This window comes from Phascolarctos cinereus, unplaced genomic scaffold, assembly GCF_003287225.1.
Source record: "Phascolarctos cinereus isolate Bilbo 61053 unplaced genomic scaffold, phaCin_HiC Scaffold_5;HRSCAF=322, whole genome shotgun sequence".
NCBI classification, from domain to species: Eukaryota; Metazoa; Chordata; class Mammalia; order Diprotodontia; family Phascolarctidae; genus Phascolarctos; species Phascolarctos cinereus.
In genome coordinates this window covers 434641925-434664434 of record NW_027555958.1, presented here as the reverse complement: position 1 = coordinate 434664434, position 22510 = coordinate 434641925, and the positions used below count along the sequence as shown (strand labels likewise).

Sequence of the window (22510 nt, the reverse complement as noted above, 5' to 3'; positions counted from 1 at the left end):
TCCACACTGGTCAAAGGCTTCTAGTCAACAAAAGAGTTGGGGGAAAAAAAGTTTAACATAAATTTGAATTGTATTAGTGTTGTTAGAGAAGAAATGAAACTGGTATGAAAAAAGAATATAGTATGTAGAAATCATAAAGAAATTTTTCATTAAAATGAAAATGCAAGAAAATAATTGGAATTTTAAATGGCATACACTTCCCATTCCTTTTACTCCTTCATCTTATTCTTCCTATCACTAAGCCCCTTCCAAAAAAAATTAAATGGAGCCAGACATGATAGGCTTTATCCTGATAAGAGATTTAGAGCCTTGAAATGGACCTCATTTTTTTTTAAATTCAGACCCAGGACAGAGAAACAGCAGAAAAATTAGCTGTTTCACGGCTCTGAAATGGTCTGGGCCCTAGAAATATTTCTCAAACACTTAGTTTGGGGAATTTTTAGGTATCTGACATACACAGATAAAAAGCAGTTTCCAAATTGTGCTCATCTCTGGGCTCCACTTAAGTATAAGACAGAGACAGTTGCAAAGGTTTCAGGCAATTAGGGTGTGGGAAAAGAGTATCTGTCCAATCTATGTGGAAACATATGAAAGGAATTGGAATTGTATGGGCACAAAAAGAGAAGGCTGAAGCAGTAATTTAACAACAATATTTAGTAGTATGAACAGTTAGATTACAAAGAAGTCATCTTTGTAATATTGTGATTCAGAAGAACTAAGATTTGTCTCCAGGAGGATTTAGGTTAGAAATAACAAAAAAGGTCTTTAAAAATTAAAAAATAAAATAAAATGAAATTTTAAAAGTTGATCTAATAGTCCCATAAAGAGTCACAAATAGGGCTCTCCTGAAACTAGCAACTTGTTGAGTTCCTAATCCCAATAGAATGACCATTACAGTTCTGTGGTAAGGAATGATTTACTGTTCCCACAACAGTAACATTGCTAGAAATCTGTGAAACAATTACATTCAGCCCTATAGTTATTAGAGAAGAATGTGGTGGGAATAAGTGCCTTTCTTGAGCCATTTTTTTTAAGCGATAGATTTCCTTAGCAAAGGGAATGATACAGTTCAGTCAAGGGCACCCAAAAGAAGGAAAGGAACCACAAGTCTGCCACTGCCTTGCTGTGTGACCTCTCTCTGAATTCTGAAAAAACAGCTATTCAATACTGATCATGAGTATAAAGCATTTCACAAATAATCTAAGTGATTTATTTCTAAGGGGGGGGTGAGAATATGAAAGGGTCTCCCTTTTGAAATATGAGAAAAACCCAACCCTACAAAGCACAGACAGCTACAGTTACATAGAATAGAGATAATGAGAATAGAACTAACTATTCCAATTTCATCAAAATAAATCTTTGAATTTTGCTAGATATCTAACATCACATTAATCTTCCCCTGAAATCATGGCATTATGGTGTTGATACACTAGCCAATGAAAAAATAACGGAATTTACAGTAGAACCATATCCTAATCCTATCAAGAAGGACAATATTTCTAGAAAATGGTGAATAAGATAAAAGTTATTGTGTTTATAGTAGTACATACATATACCATGAAATGTATATATATATATATATATATCAGTATATATGTATAGATCATACTAATGACATACATATTACTATGAACTTAATGATAGCTAACATTTATATGGAGTTTTGAGGGTTAAAAAGTCCTCCACATAAATATTCTCATCTGATCCACTCAACAACCTTGTAGGTACTACAAGGCTCAGAGAGTTTGGATTACTTGCCTATTGGTCACACAGCCAGTAAGTGTCAGAATTAGATTCAACCCATGTTCCTCCTAACTCCATGTTCTGTATTCTTTCTATCACACTGACCACAATAGCCTACATTCATGTCACGTGAAGTAGTAGATTTTATTTGCCCTATTAATAAATCCAAATTCTAACATAATTTATTGTGCATTTCCTATACTTAGCCCCGAGTTCAGATATGGACTAGATGGTCTTTAACATTCCTTCTGTCTCTAATCTCCTATAGACCTCGAAAATAACACCTCCTTAAGCCTTCCTGGATGCCCTGCATTTCAAACACAGCACTAGGCTTTGCAAGTCTCTAATGCTCTTATCAGTAATATTTTGGGTTAAGGGAATCAAAGTTTATGAGTTACACCTCCACAAGACAGTAAGCCTTGAAGAAGGCATGGACATAGTCTTATCTTTGACTTTCACACCAGGGACTTACACAGTGCTCTTTATAAAAAGGTCCTAAAATGCTTGTTGAATTCAGTGGTTTAATGTATTTTCCATTGTTACATATGTGGCTGTCAAACACACTCCAGGGAGTTAGGGCAGAATCTCAGAACTCTCCACATGTCAGATATGGATCCTGGGCATCTGAAAAAATGGCGTCATCATGGATTCGCCCTCCTGTGGGTACCGATTCTCTCCACCATCCTGAACCCCAGCCTCTGAGCAGATAGCAAACACAGCCAGAGTACGTGGGATTTGGGGAGAGAAGGGAAATATAGACAGGCCACAATGATCTTCTTCATTCCTCTGACCCCGCTGGCTATTTTACCAGTGGGGTAAGTAAATGAAGTTTCCACCAATTCAACAGTTACCAGGCACCTGCTATTAGCAAGGCATAAAACTAAGTCCTCAGAATACAAAATGAAAATGGCAATGCCCTTGCCTCCAAGTAGCTTACGGTCACCAAGGGTAATATTTATGTACAAATAAGTACAATATGCCCTGGAATGTGATAAGAGTAAAAGAGAGAGCTGGAAAAAAAAAAGCTACAAGGCATTATATCTAGAAGAGGCCTTAGAGAGACTGTTTAGTGACTAGATTCTTGTCCAACCTCTTCATTTCACAGATAAGGGAATTGAGGCCAAGGAAGATAATTTTTCAAGGTGGAGCTCATAGAAATGGCCACTTATGGGAAGTTGTATGGAAACAACCACAGAAAAAAGAGAATAAATGTCTGCAGTTGGCATTCAAGTCTAGAGTAGATAGAGTGAGCCTGGATTTGAAGAAGTTTTGATAAAATGAATACTAGGACAATGACATAGGTTCTTGAATCAAATTCTGAAAGACTGTGTGGTCTTTCAGTTCTAAGTCTCCTCCTACAGAGGTAAACCAGTTTTGGAGCAATGATAAGCATCACTGTTCAGATAGAAACTGCTGCAATTTAGCTGAATCCGCATGTTCTTGCCATCTGTCCTTCCCCACCAATCCCTAGAAAAGAAAATTGGTAAGGAAACCCATTCCCATTTTGAGCTAATTAATTCTTTGAAGGTGTTTCCTTATATCAAGCTTGGTTCTAGTTCTCTGTATCTTCTTCTCATTAATTCTAGTTCTGTCCTCTGGCCAAGAAGAAGAAATCTAATCTCTTTTCCTTATAACATTCCTTTAACTACTTGAAAACAGCTATGCACTCTACTCCCCCACCCCCCAAAAAATCTTTTCTTCTCCATGCTAAATATCCCCAGGTAATTGAATTGAATTGGTTAGTACATTTCTATTTTAACGTCTATGGCTCTCAAACACATTCTTAGGGTGATGGGGCAATCTTGGAATACCCCACTTGTCAGATACATCATGCACACTGGAATTATAACCTCACAATTCTTTACAGTGATTATATTCTGTGATACAGAATTGAATCAATTTACATCATGACAGGAAAGCAAACAAGCAAACAAAAAAATATCCTTAATTTCATGTCATTGTCGACTGAAACAACTAAAACCTAAGATTGTCTGGGGCATCTGCCCTGATTCTCTGTTCTCCAGACCCCCTTTCAAACCCTGAGCTTTGTTATGCCCTCTGCAGCTGACCCCTCCTCTAGGTGCCCTCTCTCCCAACTAGAATCTGAACTCCTTGAGAGCATGGACTATCTTGCTTTGTCCATTTGAATTCCCAGCATTTAGCATAGCACTTGGCATATAGTAAGTACTTAATAAATGCTTCTCCATTCATGCATTTATTCTAATAGTCCTCCTTAAGTCTCAAATTATAGGATCACAGATTTAGAGCTGGAAGAAACCTTAAAGATCATCCATCTAGTCCAATCCCCTCATTTTACAGATGAGAAAACTGAGGCCCAGTGTGACTTAAGTGACTTGCCCATGGTCACACAGATATTATGTAGCAGAGCTGGGGTATGAATGCAAGTCCTCTGCCTCCAGCACCCTTTGCACAGCACCAGACCCTACTCCCTGAAATAAAAAACAAAAAAACGAAAAACAAAACAAGCAAAAACCAAAAAACAGAACCCAACAACCAAAAAACCTCCCCCAAATAAGGAAAAAAATAACCTTCAAAACAACCAAAGCCAATTTATTGGGCACATGCTAGGGAATTTCTTAACTTTCATAGGTATATATTAGATCATGTACATATGTGCACACGTTTGTCAGCATAATATGGAATTTGAGAAGTAAAACAGCACGTATGCTTGGGAAAGGTCTCCTTCAGAAAAGCCTCCCTGTCTGCCTCCATCCATCCCTCTTTCCCTCCCTCTTTCCCCCCTCCCTCTCAAAAAACACATAGGCATGCACACACACACACACACACACACACACACACACACACACACACACAAAACTTATTAGTGTTTTAGAATTCTACTTTGAGTGACATCATTTCTTGGCCAGGAAAGTTCAGGTTAAATATAAATTTATTAAGCAAATATATCAAGGTAAGGGTTCCAAGCCTCTCAAATGGCACATTCATAAGAACATACTCTAGCTTAATTCTTAAATAAAATTTGAATGAACTAACTTACTTTTTCCTGCTGTGTTTGTGGAGCACATTTGCCTTGTCTAGTGCAAGTATTCTCTACCAGAGTCTTCTCTTTCTGCCCAGGAAGCAAAAACCAAACCAGAATGCAAAGGTACCTCACACAGTGAACCCAAACAAGAGGCACAGCAAATCACGTTCATTCACAATTTTTACAATCGGAGGACCTGGATAGAACTACTTTGAGGGTCTAGACCTGTGGTTACTCTGCTATAGGGAACTCCCAGGGAGGAATTTTCTCTGCCAGTGGAGATTAGCACGTGCCTTAGAGTTGCCAACAGGGCAATGAGAAGTTGCCCCTTGCTTCGGGGCCACATAGCCAGTAAGGGGCTGAAGCCAGGCTGATCCTTGAAGGATGGTTCCTGATTATTTAAGAAGCCTTTCCAGCTTGATATGGCCTGGCAGAATTTGTGATTTGCTGGCATTGTCTTTAGGAACCCAAGTTCAACTCCTCACTATGAAGTGGCATCGACTAAGATTTTTAGGGGAGACTCAGACTACACATGAAAATACTTGAGTCTGTGTTCTATGCTTCCAGCTAATCTTTTCATAATCTTTTCAATCTCTTTTTAAATCCCCCATGGCAATTGTGACAACGGCCTGCATATTGCAGATTGTCCATGAATGGACTCTTCACGTCCATGACTCTTCAAGCCAAAATTCTTAGGATTGTGGTACTAGAGCTTTGCTTTCCCCTGGGTTAATGGACTTGAAGTCACTGTTTCTTTTTCTTCCAGAGGATTATTGGAACTCTGCCAAAGACTGCTAAAGCAAGGTTCCACCCTGATTGTTTGGATAAGAAAACTACAGAAATCCTGTTTACTCTAAGAGCCTAATGGGCAGAGTTTGTTGAACAAAGAAAGGAACAGCGAAAGAGGAACTTTTTCATTTATGGCATCTCTTATACACTCTGCTTTCTACCTTGGACTGCTAAGGCAGATACATCTGGGCTAGTACTGAGTTGAACATTTAAAGAGGGCCCTTCAGTGTATATGCGTGTAAATTCAAAATGACATTGATTTAAGCCTAGTGGATAGAGAGCCCTCATCTTGGAATCAGGAAGACGTGGATTCTAGTTCTGACTTTGATCTCTAGTGGCTATGTGGCCCGAGGTAAGTCACTTACTTCTCGGGGCCTCCTGGCAACTCCAAATTGCAGAACAGGTACTGATCTGCATTGGTAGAGGGAATTACCTCCATATGAACAAAATCACAGATTGAATCCAAAAACAGACACGCAGCTTTGTCCTTTGGACACAAACAGGCTGCTATTTGTTATATTATTCCCCTTCTGAGGGAATATAAGATTGTCACTCTCCTAAGATGACAAAGTCAAATATATGAAGGGCTAGATTTTCAAAACATCCATTTAAGGGGAGCTTGCCAGCTATTTTACAAAAGGATTCACCACAGGAATTCATTGCTTATGTATTGAGCTCTCAATTTTATTGAAAATATAATTCCATTTAAGCAATATTTTAGAAAAACCCACCTACTATATAAAATAAGGCACACCTCTTTAGTAATCTACTGGAAGTTAGGAAAATGATTCTAAGATCCCCCAACTTCAAGTCATTTGCCTAATGCCAACTAACACTTTTTTAAAAAAAAACCAATATCCAATGACATTTAAAAAGAAACCAGCTCAAATGTTTTGAATGATCTTTGACAATGAACTACCATAACTATTTCCAAAAGGGAAAGGTAACAATATCACCAAATAGTCATCTTAATCAATTTGAACTTTTGCCAGACAAGACATATATCCAAATCCAGATTAATAATTAAGACTAAAAGAAATCACAGCTACATCAATCTGGAATTGTTTATGAGAATAAATCACTATTGTCATACTGTTCTGTCCTAATTCTATACAGTATGATATAGATTAGTTTCTAAATGAGGGTCTTGAGGATGATATCAAATTATATTCGTCATCAGCTGAGCTGAAAGAGTTCCCTCTCAGGACCCACAGCTAACATTATCTTTTCTCAAAACACCAGTTACAGTAATTTTAACTTCAAGGTTCCTTCTTCTGTCCTCAAGTATCATTTTGAAGACTCGCCAAATCATAGAATTTGAGTGTTGGAAGGCACCTCAGCGGACACTGAATTCACAAATAGGCTTGATCGATAAAACTAAGCCACTAAAAGAACCTGGCTTCTCTCCATGAGTGTTCAATGGAGATGTTTGGCATATGGAAGAGAAGTCTAAGGAGAGGAAATTATGACACAATGTTCAAACACTTGAAGTGTGGCCATATAGGAAAGGGACTCAGGCTGTCCTGATGGGCCCTGGAGGGCAGAAGTAGGACTGACCAGGGGTTCAAATCACAGGGAGGCAGATTTTGATTCTGTATAAAGAAAAACTTCCTAACAATTATAGCTTTTAAAAAATGGAACCACCTCCCTTGTCAAGTAATGACTTTCCTACCACCAATGTCTTTAAGTGGAGGCTGCAGGTTTATCTTTAAGGGATTTTGAAGGCAGAACTAAGGCTCTGGCTAAGGCTTGAACTGAGTTCCATTTCAACTCTGAGATTCTATGACACTAACAAATGGATCTGAAAAAAAATTAATCAAATTTAGCAAACCAATCATATCAATATGAGCAGCCTGAGACTCCTGGTAAATTTTGGCAACAGTTAATTAACATGTCTCAGTATCAAGGGTCTTGACTTCAAGTGATTCTTTTGGTCTACTATTAGCTGGGTAATTGTGGGCAAATCACTTACCTCTCAGTGTCCCAAGCAATTTTCCTTGAGTATAGGCTTCAGGTGAGTTGCAATCTGCATCATTGGAGGGGGTTTCCACACCAGAAATTCCCCACACTTATAAAATCATGACTCCAGACCCCTTCCCCCAACCCATCCAGAAAAAAAGTGGCAACTCAAAAACCGTCTTCTAGTTTCTGGAGAGGTGATTCTTCATGAGGGGTAAGAATATTTCCACCAGTGAGATCATAGCTCCTTGAATGATTAAAGTAGTATAATAAAGTGAAACAGGGTTTGGATTTAGAGGTGGTGACCTGGATTTAGTCCTAGCTCTGCTACTGGCAGATCACGTGGCATCTCTTAGCCTCAAATTCTCATTTGTAAATATAAGACTGTTGGACTTATAGATGATCTATAAGGCATCTTTTAGATCTAACATCCTATTATTCTAGTCATTGCCAGAGAATAGATACTGCTTACCAATAAGATGTTACAGAACAACATTGATTAAAGAGATACTCCATAATAACTTAATTTTCCACACAACTCAAGTTTCACCTCTACTTTACGTCCCCAAAGATTGAAATATGTTGACCATTTTAAATGAAAAACTTTCTCAAATGCTTTATACATTTCCCTGCCTTTTTAAACAGAGTATATTTCAGTACTTCAAAAGATCTGTGATTTCTCCATTGAGGATATTCTCTCCACTAACACAGATCACAATTCCTCATGCCTTAGTAAAGGATCTCATGAACTGCTGTAACCAAAAATAAATGTAAAATTAGGTGGTTTGATGTAAAGAAAAACCTTTTAACCATTATAATTATCTCAAAGTAGAACCAGCTCTCTATGAGTTAGTAGATTACCCTTTGTTGGAATTCTTCAAGAAAAAGTTGAAAGATAACTTGTTGGGTATTATGAAGTGAGGAATTCTTTTTCAGGTTTAGATTGCATTAAATGGTCACTGACATATCTTTCAGCTCAAATGTTCTATGTTTTCATTCTTTTGGATGTATTTGCTTTTTATAGGAGTTTTTTTTTGGGGGGGGGTTCTTCTTTAGTATTGGGCTATCAGCTGTCACTTCTTGTTCCTATGACCTCTAACATCCCACATTGTCCAAAGCTAAAGTGCTGCTTCTAATCAGTTATGGACCAGGAAACTGGGTAATTAGGCCTACTAAAAATTCATCTAAAGACTAAACCAGCTCTTTGTGAGGGCTGGAAGGTCTTTGGTATGAATGATGTATTTGACTCCATTAGATTGTAAGCTCCTTGAAGACAGAGACTATTTTTCTTTTTATTTGTATTTGTATACTCAGCACTTAGCACAGTGCCTGCACATAGTAGGCACCTAATAAATGTTTATTGACTCACTGATCTATTATACCTTAACTTTATGCTGGGTTGTTTTCTTTTTCTTATTATTCAATTCTCAGATATGATACAGAGAGTTGAGCTTTAAGTGAACCATTATTACAAAGACTGATAAAGTTAATGACACCCAGGTAAGGAGTCTTATTCTTTTGTACCTTATGGTAACATGAAGTCACATTATGATTTCTGGAAAGCAATATTCTCTCTTGGCTCTGCTACTCCCTAACACTGAGAAATTACTATATAATTTTGGAAAAATCACTTATTTGACTTGTCAAAAATATCAGAACAATATCAAACTAGAGAAAGAATAAAAAAAATGGGAAGATGTCATACAATGAAAATGGCTCCAACTTGGTCAAGCTCAACAAACTATAGCTACTGAAAAATTGGAGCAAGAATGGAAATTGGACCTAGAATGGAAAGTTTAGCCTCTAGAAATCGATTAACACAATAAAGAAGCCAAAAGAGCTCAGAAAACACCTAAAACAGGTCTATTCTGGAGGTGACAAATTTTGTGAGTATTGAGGAATTGAATCTCAAGATATCCAGAAGTGGGGAAAGCACCAAATGATTGGGGGGGAAATAATGAATAGTATGGTCAAAGATCAGAGAAGGGGGTAGGCCAGTGATATAGCAAGAACAAAGCTTGTTAGCTTCATTAGCCTCCAAGTAACATGAAGTAGACCCTCTGTCTAGGACTTTTGGAGGAAATGGACAAGAGTTACACAGAATGAGAAGTCATGGATGGTTACCAATCTGTACCATCAGAGTGAGTACCCACAATGATGCAATCACAGAGCCATATGCAAATTGAAGCATTATATATGCATATATACCCACACATATATGATTGATTCTAAGCTATACAGTTTAACATATCACTGACATTAAGACACATTTATCTAAACATCATTTTTAATTGGCTGTTTTGGAAGACCAAACCATACATACAAACAATCTAAAACCTTTTATGTTGTAAGAGAACTTTGCAGTTTTTAAACCAATACTATTAAGCAGGAAATGGCATAGACAACATTTTGATCAAACTGGGGGTTGGGTGGTAACCATACCAAAATATGCAGCATTACCTCTCTGACATAGCTTGCTGCGTTCTAAGAACCAAGATGCTCATCTAGTGGTTTTACCTAAAATAATGTCATTCACATCATGGATGCCTTGGCACCACAAATTTGATGCTTAAGAAATGTTTCAATCAATAACTAAATAATTCTATTCTTACAATAACCTCAAGTTTTAAAATAATGAGCCTGGATTGCCTAGGGAGATGAAGAACTATAGGTTGTTGGGGCAGGAGGGTTCCACTGGGACGAAGTGCTCTTAAAACAAGAAGCCCTCAATTTCACACCTCGTTGATTGTATATATGTCTTTAGAGCATTGCAATTTATAGATAAGAGTAAGGATTTCCTTCCTCCTTGGCTGCTTGTCTTGAATTTGGATTAAGAATTGTTGCCTCTATTTCTAGGGTTTTCCCATTAGCTGAACATATGAGGTGTGAGGGTATTTGACTAGGAACTGATTTCAGAATATGAAATATCTTTTAAGCATTTTAGATAGACCAGGTTCTAAGTCCCAAGGAATGTGGTGGTGATACTAAAATTGGACAATCCATGCTAAATTCAAAATTTGTATTAAAAAAGGAAAACAAAAGCACATTTAAATGAAATCATCAAAATAGCTGTTTTTTCATAAATATTCAAACCGTCAGCAACTTTCATTTAAAGAATGTCAAGAAATTTGAAGTCAGCACCAATATATATATATAAAGATACATTTAGGATCTAAGCCTTCAAAACCCAAGTTTACACTACGGATAACTCATGACAGAATGCACCAACCTTCTGCTTATCAAGGATTTTCATAGCATAGTACTGTTCGGTGGCCTTGTGTTTCACAAGCATGACACGTCCAAATGATCCAGTTCCAAGGGTTTTCTTTCTCTCAAAGTCATCCAGCACAGCAGTATTCTATGTGTAAAAGTGTAGGGTTGATTACCAAATCAATTCAGCAAGCACTCAAGTGCCTAAGAAATGCAAGGCACGCAGAATTTACAAATGATGGGGTGTCACGCAGAAGAGGAGCTAAGACTCTTTCTGTTTGGCCCCCGAGGACAAAACTAAGGGCAATGTGGGTGGAAATCGCAAAGAGCAAAATCAAGACTTATGATAAGAAAAAAAACTCCAGCAAGTAGAAATAGACAAAAGTGAGACAGGCTGCCTTGAGAGGTCTTTAAACAAAGGTTGAGTGACCACTACCCAGAATGCTGTAGAGGGGTTTCTTGTTCATTTATGGGCTACACTTGATGGTCTCTGAGGTCCCTTCCAACTCTGAGATTCTTTGATCTTGGACAGGAACTCAGATGGACAACGAGCTGGACTCAGAATTAAATAGTAGGAGAGCAGGCAGGATCACCTTGGGGAAACTGAGTAACACCTTCAATGATCTTAAACTGCTCCCTGACACAAAGATTCACCTCTTTAATAACATTCTCCTGGTCATGCTATATGGCTACAGGATTGTGATCTTAGAAAAAGAAAACAAACAAAAAGAAAACCAAACCAAAATTGCACATGACCCAAAGGGGCAATGGAAAGACACATGGCAAGGGTAAGTAGATTGTGGCATATTACTCATGTTCACTTAAATGAGAAATGAAGCCAAAAAAACATCATCAGAGACATATATGCATGGCGAACTATTCATGAATGAGGCATAGCAGCTCCAAAACCCAAGGATTATACTGGTATCCATGAAATATTTAAATAACCAAAGAAAGAACTCAGGGCATCACGTAGACTCACAGAATCATAGAATCACGGAATTGAAGGGTTGGAAGGGACCTCAGTGGTCATCTAGTCCAACCCATACATGAAAGGAATCCCCACTATGACATACCCGACAAGCGCTCGTCCAGCCTCTGCTTGCAGACCTCCAAGGAAGGAGCCCCCACCACCTCCTGAGGCAGCCCATTCCATTCCTCTATGGAGGATTTATGGAAGGAAATAGACAAGGATTGCACAGGATGAGAAGTTGTGGACATGTTCTTATATGCACCCCTGGAGAGAGTGCTCAAATTGATGGGGTCAAGCATCCACCAAAGCATCAAAGTGTAGGATTTGACAGGATTCCAGAAAAGAATAGGGTGCATAAAAGAGCACAGACTCGGGATCAGTTTCTTCATCTTTAAAATAAGATGCTATATTGGATCTCGCCCCAACCACGGCTCTAGAATGCTATGATTTTATGAAAGCATTCCTTATTTTCCGTATGGGAAAACTAGGTTGCAGGGTAGCAGAAGTGCGCATTCCCCTAGTGCCTGTCCAGCTGTAGGGATGTCCAAGAAAACCATTTCTCCAGTAGCAATGGTTTTTCTGTGACAGTGGGGCAGGTGAGGTGGGAAAGACAACTGGTTTCTTTTCACTAGAGAACAACCTAATTCTGCTGGCTGCAGCAGAATTACAGTACTAGGTCTTTCCTTCATTTCTGCCTCCACCATTGCTCTACTCATAGTCACTGTCCAATGGCAGCAAAGGCAGGGTTCCAGTCTCTTCCTTTCAGCTGCTGTAATTGCCCAGTTCTAACCATATAAATGACAGAAAGGAACATCTCTGGCTACTTATCATTGTCCAATCACCTTAGCAGAACTTGGGGAGAAGGTTAGGAAAAGGATCTCCCACCCAAAAGGGAAACTGTCAAGATTTGATACAAAATGTATAGTATTAGCCATCTACAGAAGTTACAAATCCAAAGAATTCATTGGTAAGAGTAGTGGGCTTTCAAAATCTTAGGGATTTTAGGATACTTCCCTAAAAGCAAAGGCATCTTATGAAAATCTAACTAAGAATAAGCTACAATCTTGAAACTGGCATCTTTGTCATAACAATGTGTTATAGGGACAAACACTACAACTGCTTGAAAACGAAGCTTGAAAGAAGAGAATTTGAAAATAAGAATTTGCCATTGTGTTTCCAGCTCTGTCCAGTGGAGAAGGAACTCTGACTGTGTATGACCAACCTCTACTATTTTTTTAAAGAAATAGTTCTAGGGTAGAGAAGCTCAGATTATTAAGCCACCTTAGCTTATAGGAAATATTCCTTAATAAAATCTCATTCCTTTCACTTTGATTCTCTACTTAACAAGCAATTTGCTGATTGTGTAATTCATTTCTTAGGATCATCATAAGATCATAGAATTGGAGCTGTAAGGGGCCTCAGAGGTAATTTATACCAACTTCTTCATTTTACAGATGAGGAAACTGAGGCCCAGAGAAGTTAATTAACTTGCCCAAAGTCACATAAGTAGTAAGAGATAGGGCCAAAATATGAACCCAGGTGCCTCTGAGCCTTAATCTAGCACTCTTTCCATGGCACCCATGGGGGAAGTTAGCAACCAAAAGAGGAGTGGGCCCCTCTAGGCAACTGGTCCAAATTTGCCAGTCAGAAGTCTCTCCCCCATTGTAAATTTATAAATCAGCATTTAGGTTTATGAATCAATTTTTTTGTTAATACGGTTAACTTGAATTGATGCTCTAGAGGTTGATTACCCTCGGGTGAACCGACAAAAACTGAATTTCTGAACCTTCAAAGCTCAAAACTACACCCGAGAATTACAGTAAGCCCACCAGAACATCCTCATAGAATCACAGAATTTAAGAGTTGGAAGGGGGACCTTTTAGCAGTCCCTGTGATGTGAAGCCTTGACTGAGCAGTCAGTCAGCAAGTTTCTTTCTGTAATTCCTTCTCTTAACTGAAAAAAAAATCACACCACTGACTTGATGGTTCTTTTGGTAAAAATTGCTTTCATTTATACTTCAACTTTAATTTTCTGGTATTTTATATCTTAATAAGGACATTTATTCAAGACTATAACCTTTTAACTTTAATCTGATTAATTTTTGCTTTTTCAATCTGCCACCATAGACCAGTTGAAGTATTTATTGCAATCATACCAAAATAGGAATGCTCTCTCTCTCCCTCCCTCCCTCTCTCTCTCTCTCTCTCTCTCTCTCTCTCTCTCTCTCTCTCTCTCATTTTCTATCTCTCTGTCTCTGTCTCTATTTCTCAATGGCTAATGTAGCATTTTACCTGCCTAAAAACCTTTAGTACAAAAATTTTGGACAAAATATTCATTTCTGCCATGTCTTCCTTTTTTTTTCCCCTACACAAAGTATTCCCTACCTCCTACAGTATTTCTCTGTTATATGTTTTAAATAGTGTTTGCAATTATTAGTATGACTGCATTTTAAATTATAAGTCATACTCCCAAAACCTTGGCAGGGATTATAAAATTACTATGATTATTTAGAATTCAATGTTCTTTAGTAGAAAGATTTCTTAAATATTTAAAGTTCAATATTACAAAAGAGTCTTTCAAAATTCATTTTACAGCTAAAATCTCTACCTTCTTCTTTAGTTCCCCAAAGAATTAAAATTTTATAAGAGAAAAAAAATCTTTTAAAAGTTAATTCTTAATCTTATCTTTCAGAATTCAAATCCGGCATATATTTGTTTCACGTCTAAACTATCTAAAGCACTGTGCTTAGATAATGAGAATAGAAAAACAAAACACTTATCTAAATTCATCTTTTTACCAATAAAATTGTGTTTATAAAGTAACCCTTATTCAACTGGTATAATGGCAGATACTAATAATGATTATATTTTTAAAATTATACACCATTTACACTTCTAGACAATAGTATTTAACATTACTGGTATTTGAGAATAGTAATTATCAAATATTTATATTATGACTACTATTAGAAGCAGTATGGCATATTAAAAAGCTGGCAAAATTAAATTTTTTTCAAAATTTATAAAAATAAGTAGCATCTACATTTGTTCAAAGTTGCAAGATCCATATTGCAAACCTTAATTTATCATCTTTTCACTTTAAGCATTTAAACATATCATAATCATTGCTGTATTAACAAAAGTTCTTAAGTTGGTTTATCATTTCAGGAAATAATCAGGCCTTTACTTTGTATAAGATTTTAAAGTCACAGAAAATTTTAAAGATTGTTTACCTGGGTAGGATTTTCCCATTTCCTCAAGAATTCTTCCTTGGCCTTGGACAGGAAGTCTCTCACTGAAAACATATAAAATGCTTTTTTTTTTGCTAACTGTATATCACAATTGCTTAAAATAACTGCCTAATGTTAGTTACATTTACTAAGATAACTGTTAAAAAGCATGCATCTCAGAAACATGTTACACATGACAATGATTTACTCCTTCTAAATATGAAGCAAGCACTGCTATTGGGCCCATGAAAATTTTTTTTAAATTGTTCTAAAATATCATTCTATGAAAATCACTTTGGCAATTTCAAATCTAATGGCACATCAACAATACTATCCCTGCAAACAGAGTTGAAGGTGATGTTAAACGTTTCATACCAACACAAGACAAAATAACTACTACATGTAAACATCTATTAATTTCATTAATATCCATCTTGATAACAGCTGTGGATGCCATTCTGTTGTTTTAAATCACCTTTAACAAAAGTCTGTTTGCAAGTATAAGTACTGAGGGCAAAGCATCATAGAAAGCATAGGACCACAATAGCACAACACAATATAGAGGCCTGCAGTCAGAGAAAACACTTTTCTGTTAAATTCTAATACTTGAATTCACAGCAACCACTTTTAAAAAATACACAAAGGCACATTAATTTGAGACCAAATTGCTTATTATTTATATAAGAGTAACAAGTCCTTCATTTATTTCCATTTTTGAGTATTCAATTTTAATAAATTGCATTTAGAGTGTTTTTTTTAGGCCATGCCAAAAAGTGATTAACAAGCAGTAGTTATTTGCAGATAATTGTTTTAGGTGTTTAAAAGTAACTGATTAGAAAACATCTTTCAAGTTTAAAAAAAAAGCTAACAGTATTAACAAACAGCACAATACAGAAAGTGGTTATTATAGTATATAGAATGTGAATCATTCTTTTCTACAATAAATGCATATTTTAGTATCCAAATGGTAAGGCAGATTAGCACCTACTCCCTAATATGATGCCTTTGTTTAAAAAAGTGTGTCTTAAAAACAATTTTCCAAAAGTGACTTTCCTCTCTCTCATTTATCTCAATAAAGGCAGAATGCAATTTAATGATTGTTCAATGAAGCCAGAGAGTATAGAACAGAAGTTTTTTAAAAAAGAGAATAACAGTCAGACCTATGCCTTAATTTTGGAACTTCTAAATTTCCTCTATTTTCATCCTCCCAGTCCTTAGGTTCATTTTTTCTTTTTCACCTTCCATATCCAATCCATGATGAAGTTTTCTTAGTTCTATTTCTCCATCTCTCATTACCATTCCTTTTCTACTCACATGGAGGAGATGGAGAAATAGAAGTGACAAGACTGGAAAAGATAAATGTGGATTATATACAGATTTTTCTTGAATGTGTCAGAGAGAAACCATAGGAAGGGGAAAAGAACAACACTTTTTTTCAAGTAATAACAAACTACCCCCCCATGCCAAAATCTTTAAAGAGCTACCTTTATGTGCCAAGTGTGTGAGTGTTACTTCCAAGATCTAACTAGAAATTATACAGTCATTATAGGGGACCAGCAAGAACTCACTATGCAAATTATGTTATCTTCTTAGAGATTTACCTGGGGCAGTTACAGTTAAAATATTTGCCCAGGGACATACATGCTGTATGTGTTAGCCTTGAACTCAGGTCTTCTTGACTCCAAGCCCAGCTCTGCATTCATTATACCTGTATCTTATATATGTGGATATGTATTCTAAAATTGTATGTTTGGTTTTAAATGTATATGTTAATGCTCTATTCTATTATAGAATAGACTATACAATTTTTTTAAAACAGCTTAGGTTGTAAAACCAAATAGGAGATTAATTATCCCATTTAAAGCATTAGTGGGTTATTATTTCTCTCTAAAGATTGTTCTGAAAATTTTTAATCAAAGAAATCAGAGAAACAATTTTATCTGAATTTCAATTTCTCTTCTAACCAAAGCTAGAAATATTCATAGGATCATCCTTAGAGCTAGAAGGGATCATAGTGATCACTGATTATCAATCCCTTCATTTTAAAGATGAGGAAAGGGAGGCCCAAAGAGCAGAAATGACTTGCCCAAGGTGACACAGGTAAGAAGTAGCAGAGTCATCATTTGAAGCCATGTCCTCTGGCTCCAAATAGAGCATCCTTTTAACTATACTCCCCTGCCTCCAAATACCCCAATAAAATCTTCATCCATACCTTATCTCAAGGCTGGCTAGTATGTTTGTTTTTTGTATCATTGCAAATGAAACTCTTAAATGTTGGGATCCACAAAAGCATTCAAATGAAAATAACCTGATTATTTTTAGGAGCCAGTGCAAGAAAATAAATCTTCTTCTCTAATTACATGGCTTTTATTCATTGATTTATAAGAGTATTTATATGAAAGCCTTAAAATGGCACATTAAAATCCCAATGAAAGAAAAATGAGGAACTTAAATATTAACATTGGCTCCCGATAGTGGGCTCTTCATATTTTCCAGTTTTTACAAGATTTTTACTTAGCTTCTCTAAGTGAATGAACACAAAAGCCTCAACACACTTTTTAATTTAATGTAGTATTGGCCTTAGTCTCCCTCTGGAAAGGAAAGGCTTTTCCCTTCATATCTAAATACGTTTTAATAAATAAGTGAAGAATTACAGATATCATATACTCACCATTCATGCTGAAAATCAGTCTTTCTAAAACACATTGCTCATAATAGATGGTTAGAGGTATGCTAATCGCTAAAGGTAGAAGCACTGATCCTGTAAACACATTCACTGGAGATAGAATATGCCACACAGAAATGGAAAAAGGCTTTTCTTTCTTAAGAAAGCTTCTGGAAGGAAAGCCCAACTAACCAACCCAAGATGCCACTAGCTAACACCAGAGAGGAGCCAAGATGTACATGGCTAGTTTTGTCTATTATGCTGTCATCTAGCCATCGTCTCATCTTGCATACACCACCACTACAACAGCAATTTAAAATGGCAGAGAGAAAAAAAGAAGTTCAAACGCCAGTATGTTTAAGATGTTCTCAGTTATACCTAGCATGGATTGTTACCATGGCAACATTAGACCAAAATTATCAATTCACTTGTAACCAAGAAGTAGTTGCTCAAAAGCTTTAATCAATCCAAGCATATAAGATTCTCCTCTACGTTTCTGAGGTTAGATGATTTTAAATATACCCTCATATGTCATTTCCAGCGTTCATCTGACAGCAATACTTCTTACAACTCTCAAAGATATAAAAGTTTATTCATGAATTAGTGCTCCTCAAGCACAGTGTTTATTTCTCGATTCCATCCTGAATCTGGATAAAGCCAAACAAAATGACTTGTTCTAAATATCCTTCAATTACACTCCGATCTTATTGCTAGCAGCCAACCTCATAGATACTGAAATGCTGCACTGTTGCCAGTGACTATCGCAAGGAATCTTATTACCCAGACTAGCAATAGCTTTTATTTTTCATGGGCCAGCATGAAAGGGAGCTGCATTGCATACTACTGCTAAGATAAACTACCCAAGTTTGCTATACTTTGAAAGTGACATAAAATGTAACATTAAATATACCCACATTTAAAAAGGAAACGTACTAACATTTCTAAACTTCTATTAAATTTAGTATTACAAGCGCCGCTAAGCTTCTTGCCCCTTAAAACTGGTTTTATCCTGGCTTGCTGATCATGTGAATCTTCAAGTGGCCACTAAGATGACAAAAATCAGAGGCTACTGGTAGTACTTGAAGACATATAATATGGTTTTCAGATTCTACTGGTAAGGTGTCAGAGGTATTGGCAAATCACATTAACCACTCTGGACACTAGTGGAGAGAACAACGTCAAATTGCTGAGTAATTTGGGTTCAAATTCCAGCCCTGCCATCTACTGTCTGTATGACCTTGGGCAAGTCATTCACTTTCTATGTGTTTTCATTTCCTTGCCTACCAAAAGCAAATACTCTTAAACCTATGTAACTCATTTTGGCAAGTAATCATATACTGTTTTTTGTTCTTTAAACTTTTCACAATGTGTATGCCTTACTGATTTCCCAAATAAATTGTCAAATTAAAAATATATGTTTTTATATAAACCAAGTAATCATCTTTAGAACTCAGTGCTTCTGGAATAGCAGTTATACAAGTCAGCATAACTATACTCTTTTGAGACAGAGGTGCATTGTAAGACTTATAGAGCAAAGAGCAGACACAATGTGATTTTTAAATTAAAATTTAAAGGTCAAAATAGAACAAGCAGAGTGAGTTTTTAAGTGCCACAAAAGATAGCATTTTGGAGTTGGCTTCATAAAAAGAATTAGACCAATATATCACTGTGTCATTTCAATTGTAGGGTCCACAGTAGTTATTTTCCTCTAATTTTTTTGAAGGAATCAGAACAAATAGAGATATTCCATGTTTCCGGGGGGAAGGGGGGAGCCAATAAGGAGGTTACTTTTCTGGTAATGTTCTGGAAAGGGCATCGATTAAAATGACTCTAAGAAACTTCTGACATGGTGCCAGATATATGGGGCATATTAAAAGATATAAAGAGTTCATTTCCCCCCCACCCCTTATCTGTATCACTGAGTAAGAATCAACTTCCTGCTACTAGATAGTTGTAAATCAAAAACACCAAATCTATTTCCAAATACTATCTATATCGATGTCACATAGAAGCAAAAAATAATGGAGGTAAGTCTGGTTGAATGGCACCTTAGGTCTATCTTATAGTCAACAGACTTACTCAATAGCTCACAATCTCATTTGTTTGGTGCTATACATGCCAGCCTCTTTGCTTAGTGAATTTCTTGAAATAACACTTTAGAAACAGTTATATTCACCAAGTATCATCAGTGTACATGGCATTACATTTCCTTGTCAAACAAGTTATGCAAGTAAATGCTTCCTGATCTAAGAAGAATGCAGCTTGTATGCAAACAGTTCCTATTCTAAGGATGTTAATAAGCCAACACTCATTTTATTAAAGAAATGAAGAAAGGCTGCTATTTAAATATTTTTTCTACTTTACTATTGCATAATATGAACCTTTACAATCTTTAAATAATGAAGATTATTTATCTGTTTAGTAGTTTCTCCTCTGTATCATAAATCAATAATTTCTTTAATTTAATACTTAAAGTACTATTAGCATACTTTTCTTTGTAATGTACATCCTAACATATTTTTATTCCTGCATGTTTCATGGTCATCTAAAAATAAAGGGATAATCAAGTAAGGAGATTATCTGATTAATAAAACTCCATCGTTCTTGAACTATGAGGTCTATTTATTCACCACTGAGACTTCTTGAATATTAATTCTTTTAGGTTTGTGCTTTTATAGCCAAAAAGATTCTACTTATATAACCTCATAAATTTATACTAAGGCTAAATGTTAACAGCATCTTTTTCATGAGATAAGAAGTTATATTCACACTCCATTTAGAGGTCTTTTGCTCATGACATTGTCCCACTCCTAAATTTCTGTAGTCATTACTAAAGAAACTCATTCATCAAAAATGTGTAAGTCCCAATACTAGCAATTAAAGGATTATTAGATTATTAGACCTTTATAAAGAATAATAATTATTTCTAAAGCAGCTTAAGAGAGTGAGGAAATAGACCACAGCAAGGTCATGTGGGTGAAACTTCTGTTACAGGGAGCCTTTAAATTGATTTTAATTAATTCATTGTGTAAACAGAACTATTTACTTACTCTAAAATTGTGTCTGAGTTTCCTCCACTATAAAGCAGAGCTAACGTTTGCTATATAGTGGTGCCTCCCTAGACATGATCAAGACACTTTAAGTGAAACAATGAATAGTCTTTACACAAATATACCTTATGTAAATTTCCCTTGTATATCTCTTAATATCTTGACAGAGGTAAAACATTTTTGAAATGCATATGTTTATACCATCTCTATCCAGCCTATGAAAGAAGAGAAGTTAAATAGACCTAGTATACTTAGATGAAGTATTTTATTTTAAACTATGGCTTTCCCCTCCCCCCTTAACTCCTGGGTGTTAGTGATAGGCATTCATAGCTTCTCTGCAATTTGTCATCTTAGGTATTTTCCTAGGCCACTGAGAGGTTAAATGAGTTGCCCAGGGTCACTCTGCCGGTAAGTATGTCACAGGAAAGGCATATGTCCTTAACTGATATACACCAAAAAGGACAAACTCAGTACTGAATGAGTGTTTGACGGTCAATTAATAAATCCATTACAGGGTACAAAACAATCTGGAGTATTCCATTTTCTATCCAATCAAAGAAGCTAATCAAACAATTTAGGGGAGAGCCTAAGATGAGGTGGAATTTAGAGGAGATGCTCCTATTTTTACATAATTTTTAAATAAAAGGACAAAGTTCCTACAGATAGTTTGTTTTCATATTTTAGAAAAAATATAATGTAAACACTTTAATATGACCTGGGGAATATCTGATGTACGAATCAAAATAATTATTATCATTTTGTTATAAAATTCTAGTCTTTGATTAGCCAGAAATTACAGATTATACAAAAACATTGAAAAGTTATAGAAGACAATTAAATGTATAATTCTATAAGCAAAATTTTAAGTAAAACAATAACATAAACCTTTTAACTTTGTAGAATCCTGCTTATAATGCTGAAATGACTTTCACAAACTGCAATCCAAATGAAAACATTGTCATTCTTATAACAGAACCCTTCAATTAAAAATATAATCAATTTCCACAAAATTTGAGGCTTAACACTTCAAGGACTTAAAGCAAATTATTTTTAATCTAGTCATTTTCCTCTGAAACTAAAGAATTAATAGACACCACCAGGGCTAAAAACCAGCATAAAGCCTATCTACTGATGATCAAGAAAAACAAAACTGCAAGAGTTATGAAATAAGATGGGAGTAGATTCAATTTGAGCCCACAGAATGTCCTTCTACAAAGGAATAAGTAGTTATAAGTCAGAAAAAGCCTCCAACAACATGCTGTTCTTTAGATCAAATTCAATCATTAAGTTCTCATAGCTTTTGTTAGTTATCTGCAAATCGCTATCAGAGGAAGACTTACTTGATCTGTCCCATAAGGCAGTGTACTCAGAGAAATGAAGGCTCTCATTTTCCAGAGCTGTTTTCAGATCATGGGCTGTACCCTTAGGCTGTCTATGAAACAATCGGCTAGCAAAACCTTCAAGTTTTTGAAGAGTAGTGGTAGTCCCTGTACACTGGTTACAAGGCAGCTCCCTCCTAGCTGCCATTCATCTACATAAGACTTTTCAATACCAGAGCCGATGCCCAGAAGAAGCTCAATAACTTCTAACATCGAAACTAAGAGCTATGCAAGTATCAAACTTCCTGTTTGCAGGGTATTCAAACCACTACTGCTGTTCTGTTTCCTGTTATATCAAACAGCACATTTCTGAGCTTCACTTAGTAAAACATTCTCATTTCATCTCAACTAAAAGGTGGTGATTTAAAAAAAAAACCTTGTAATATCTGCCTTAAAAGCTCTGACTTTAACAGACTTTTAATATAAAAACATCTAATAATGAGATTAATAAACATAGAGGCATTTTATATATGGTAGTCTAAAAAAACCAATTAAATAATAATTTTTT

The 22510-nt window shown here is 36.0% G+C and overlaps 1 protein-coding gene across 1 annotated transcript in view; it reads right to left on the bottom strand.

Annotated features, from left to right (window-relative positions):
- The window catches only part of PRKACB (protein kinase cAMP-activated catalytic subunit beta), a 36444-nt gene extending 14215 nt beyond the window's left edge, over positions 1–22229 (bottom strand). The window contains exons 1-3 of the mRNA XM_020988687.1: positions 21964–22229; positions 14912–14973; positions 10725–10853 (exon numbers count right to left, since the gene is read on the bottom strand). Of these exons, the coding sequence (XP_020844346.1) occupies positions 10725–10853; positions 14912–14973; positions 21964–22150 (378 nt within the window). The 5' untranslated portion in view covers positions 22151–22229. The remainder of the gene's footprint in view (positions 1–10724; positions 10854–14911; positions 14974–21963) is intronic.
- Positions 22230–22510: the final 281 nt, after the last annotated feature.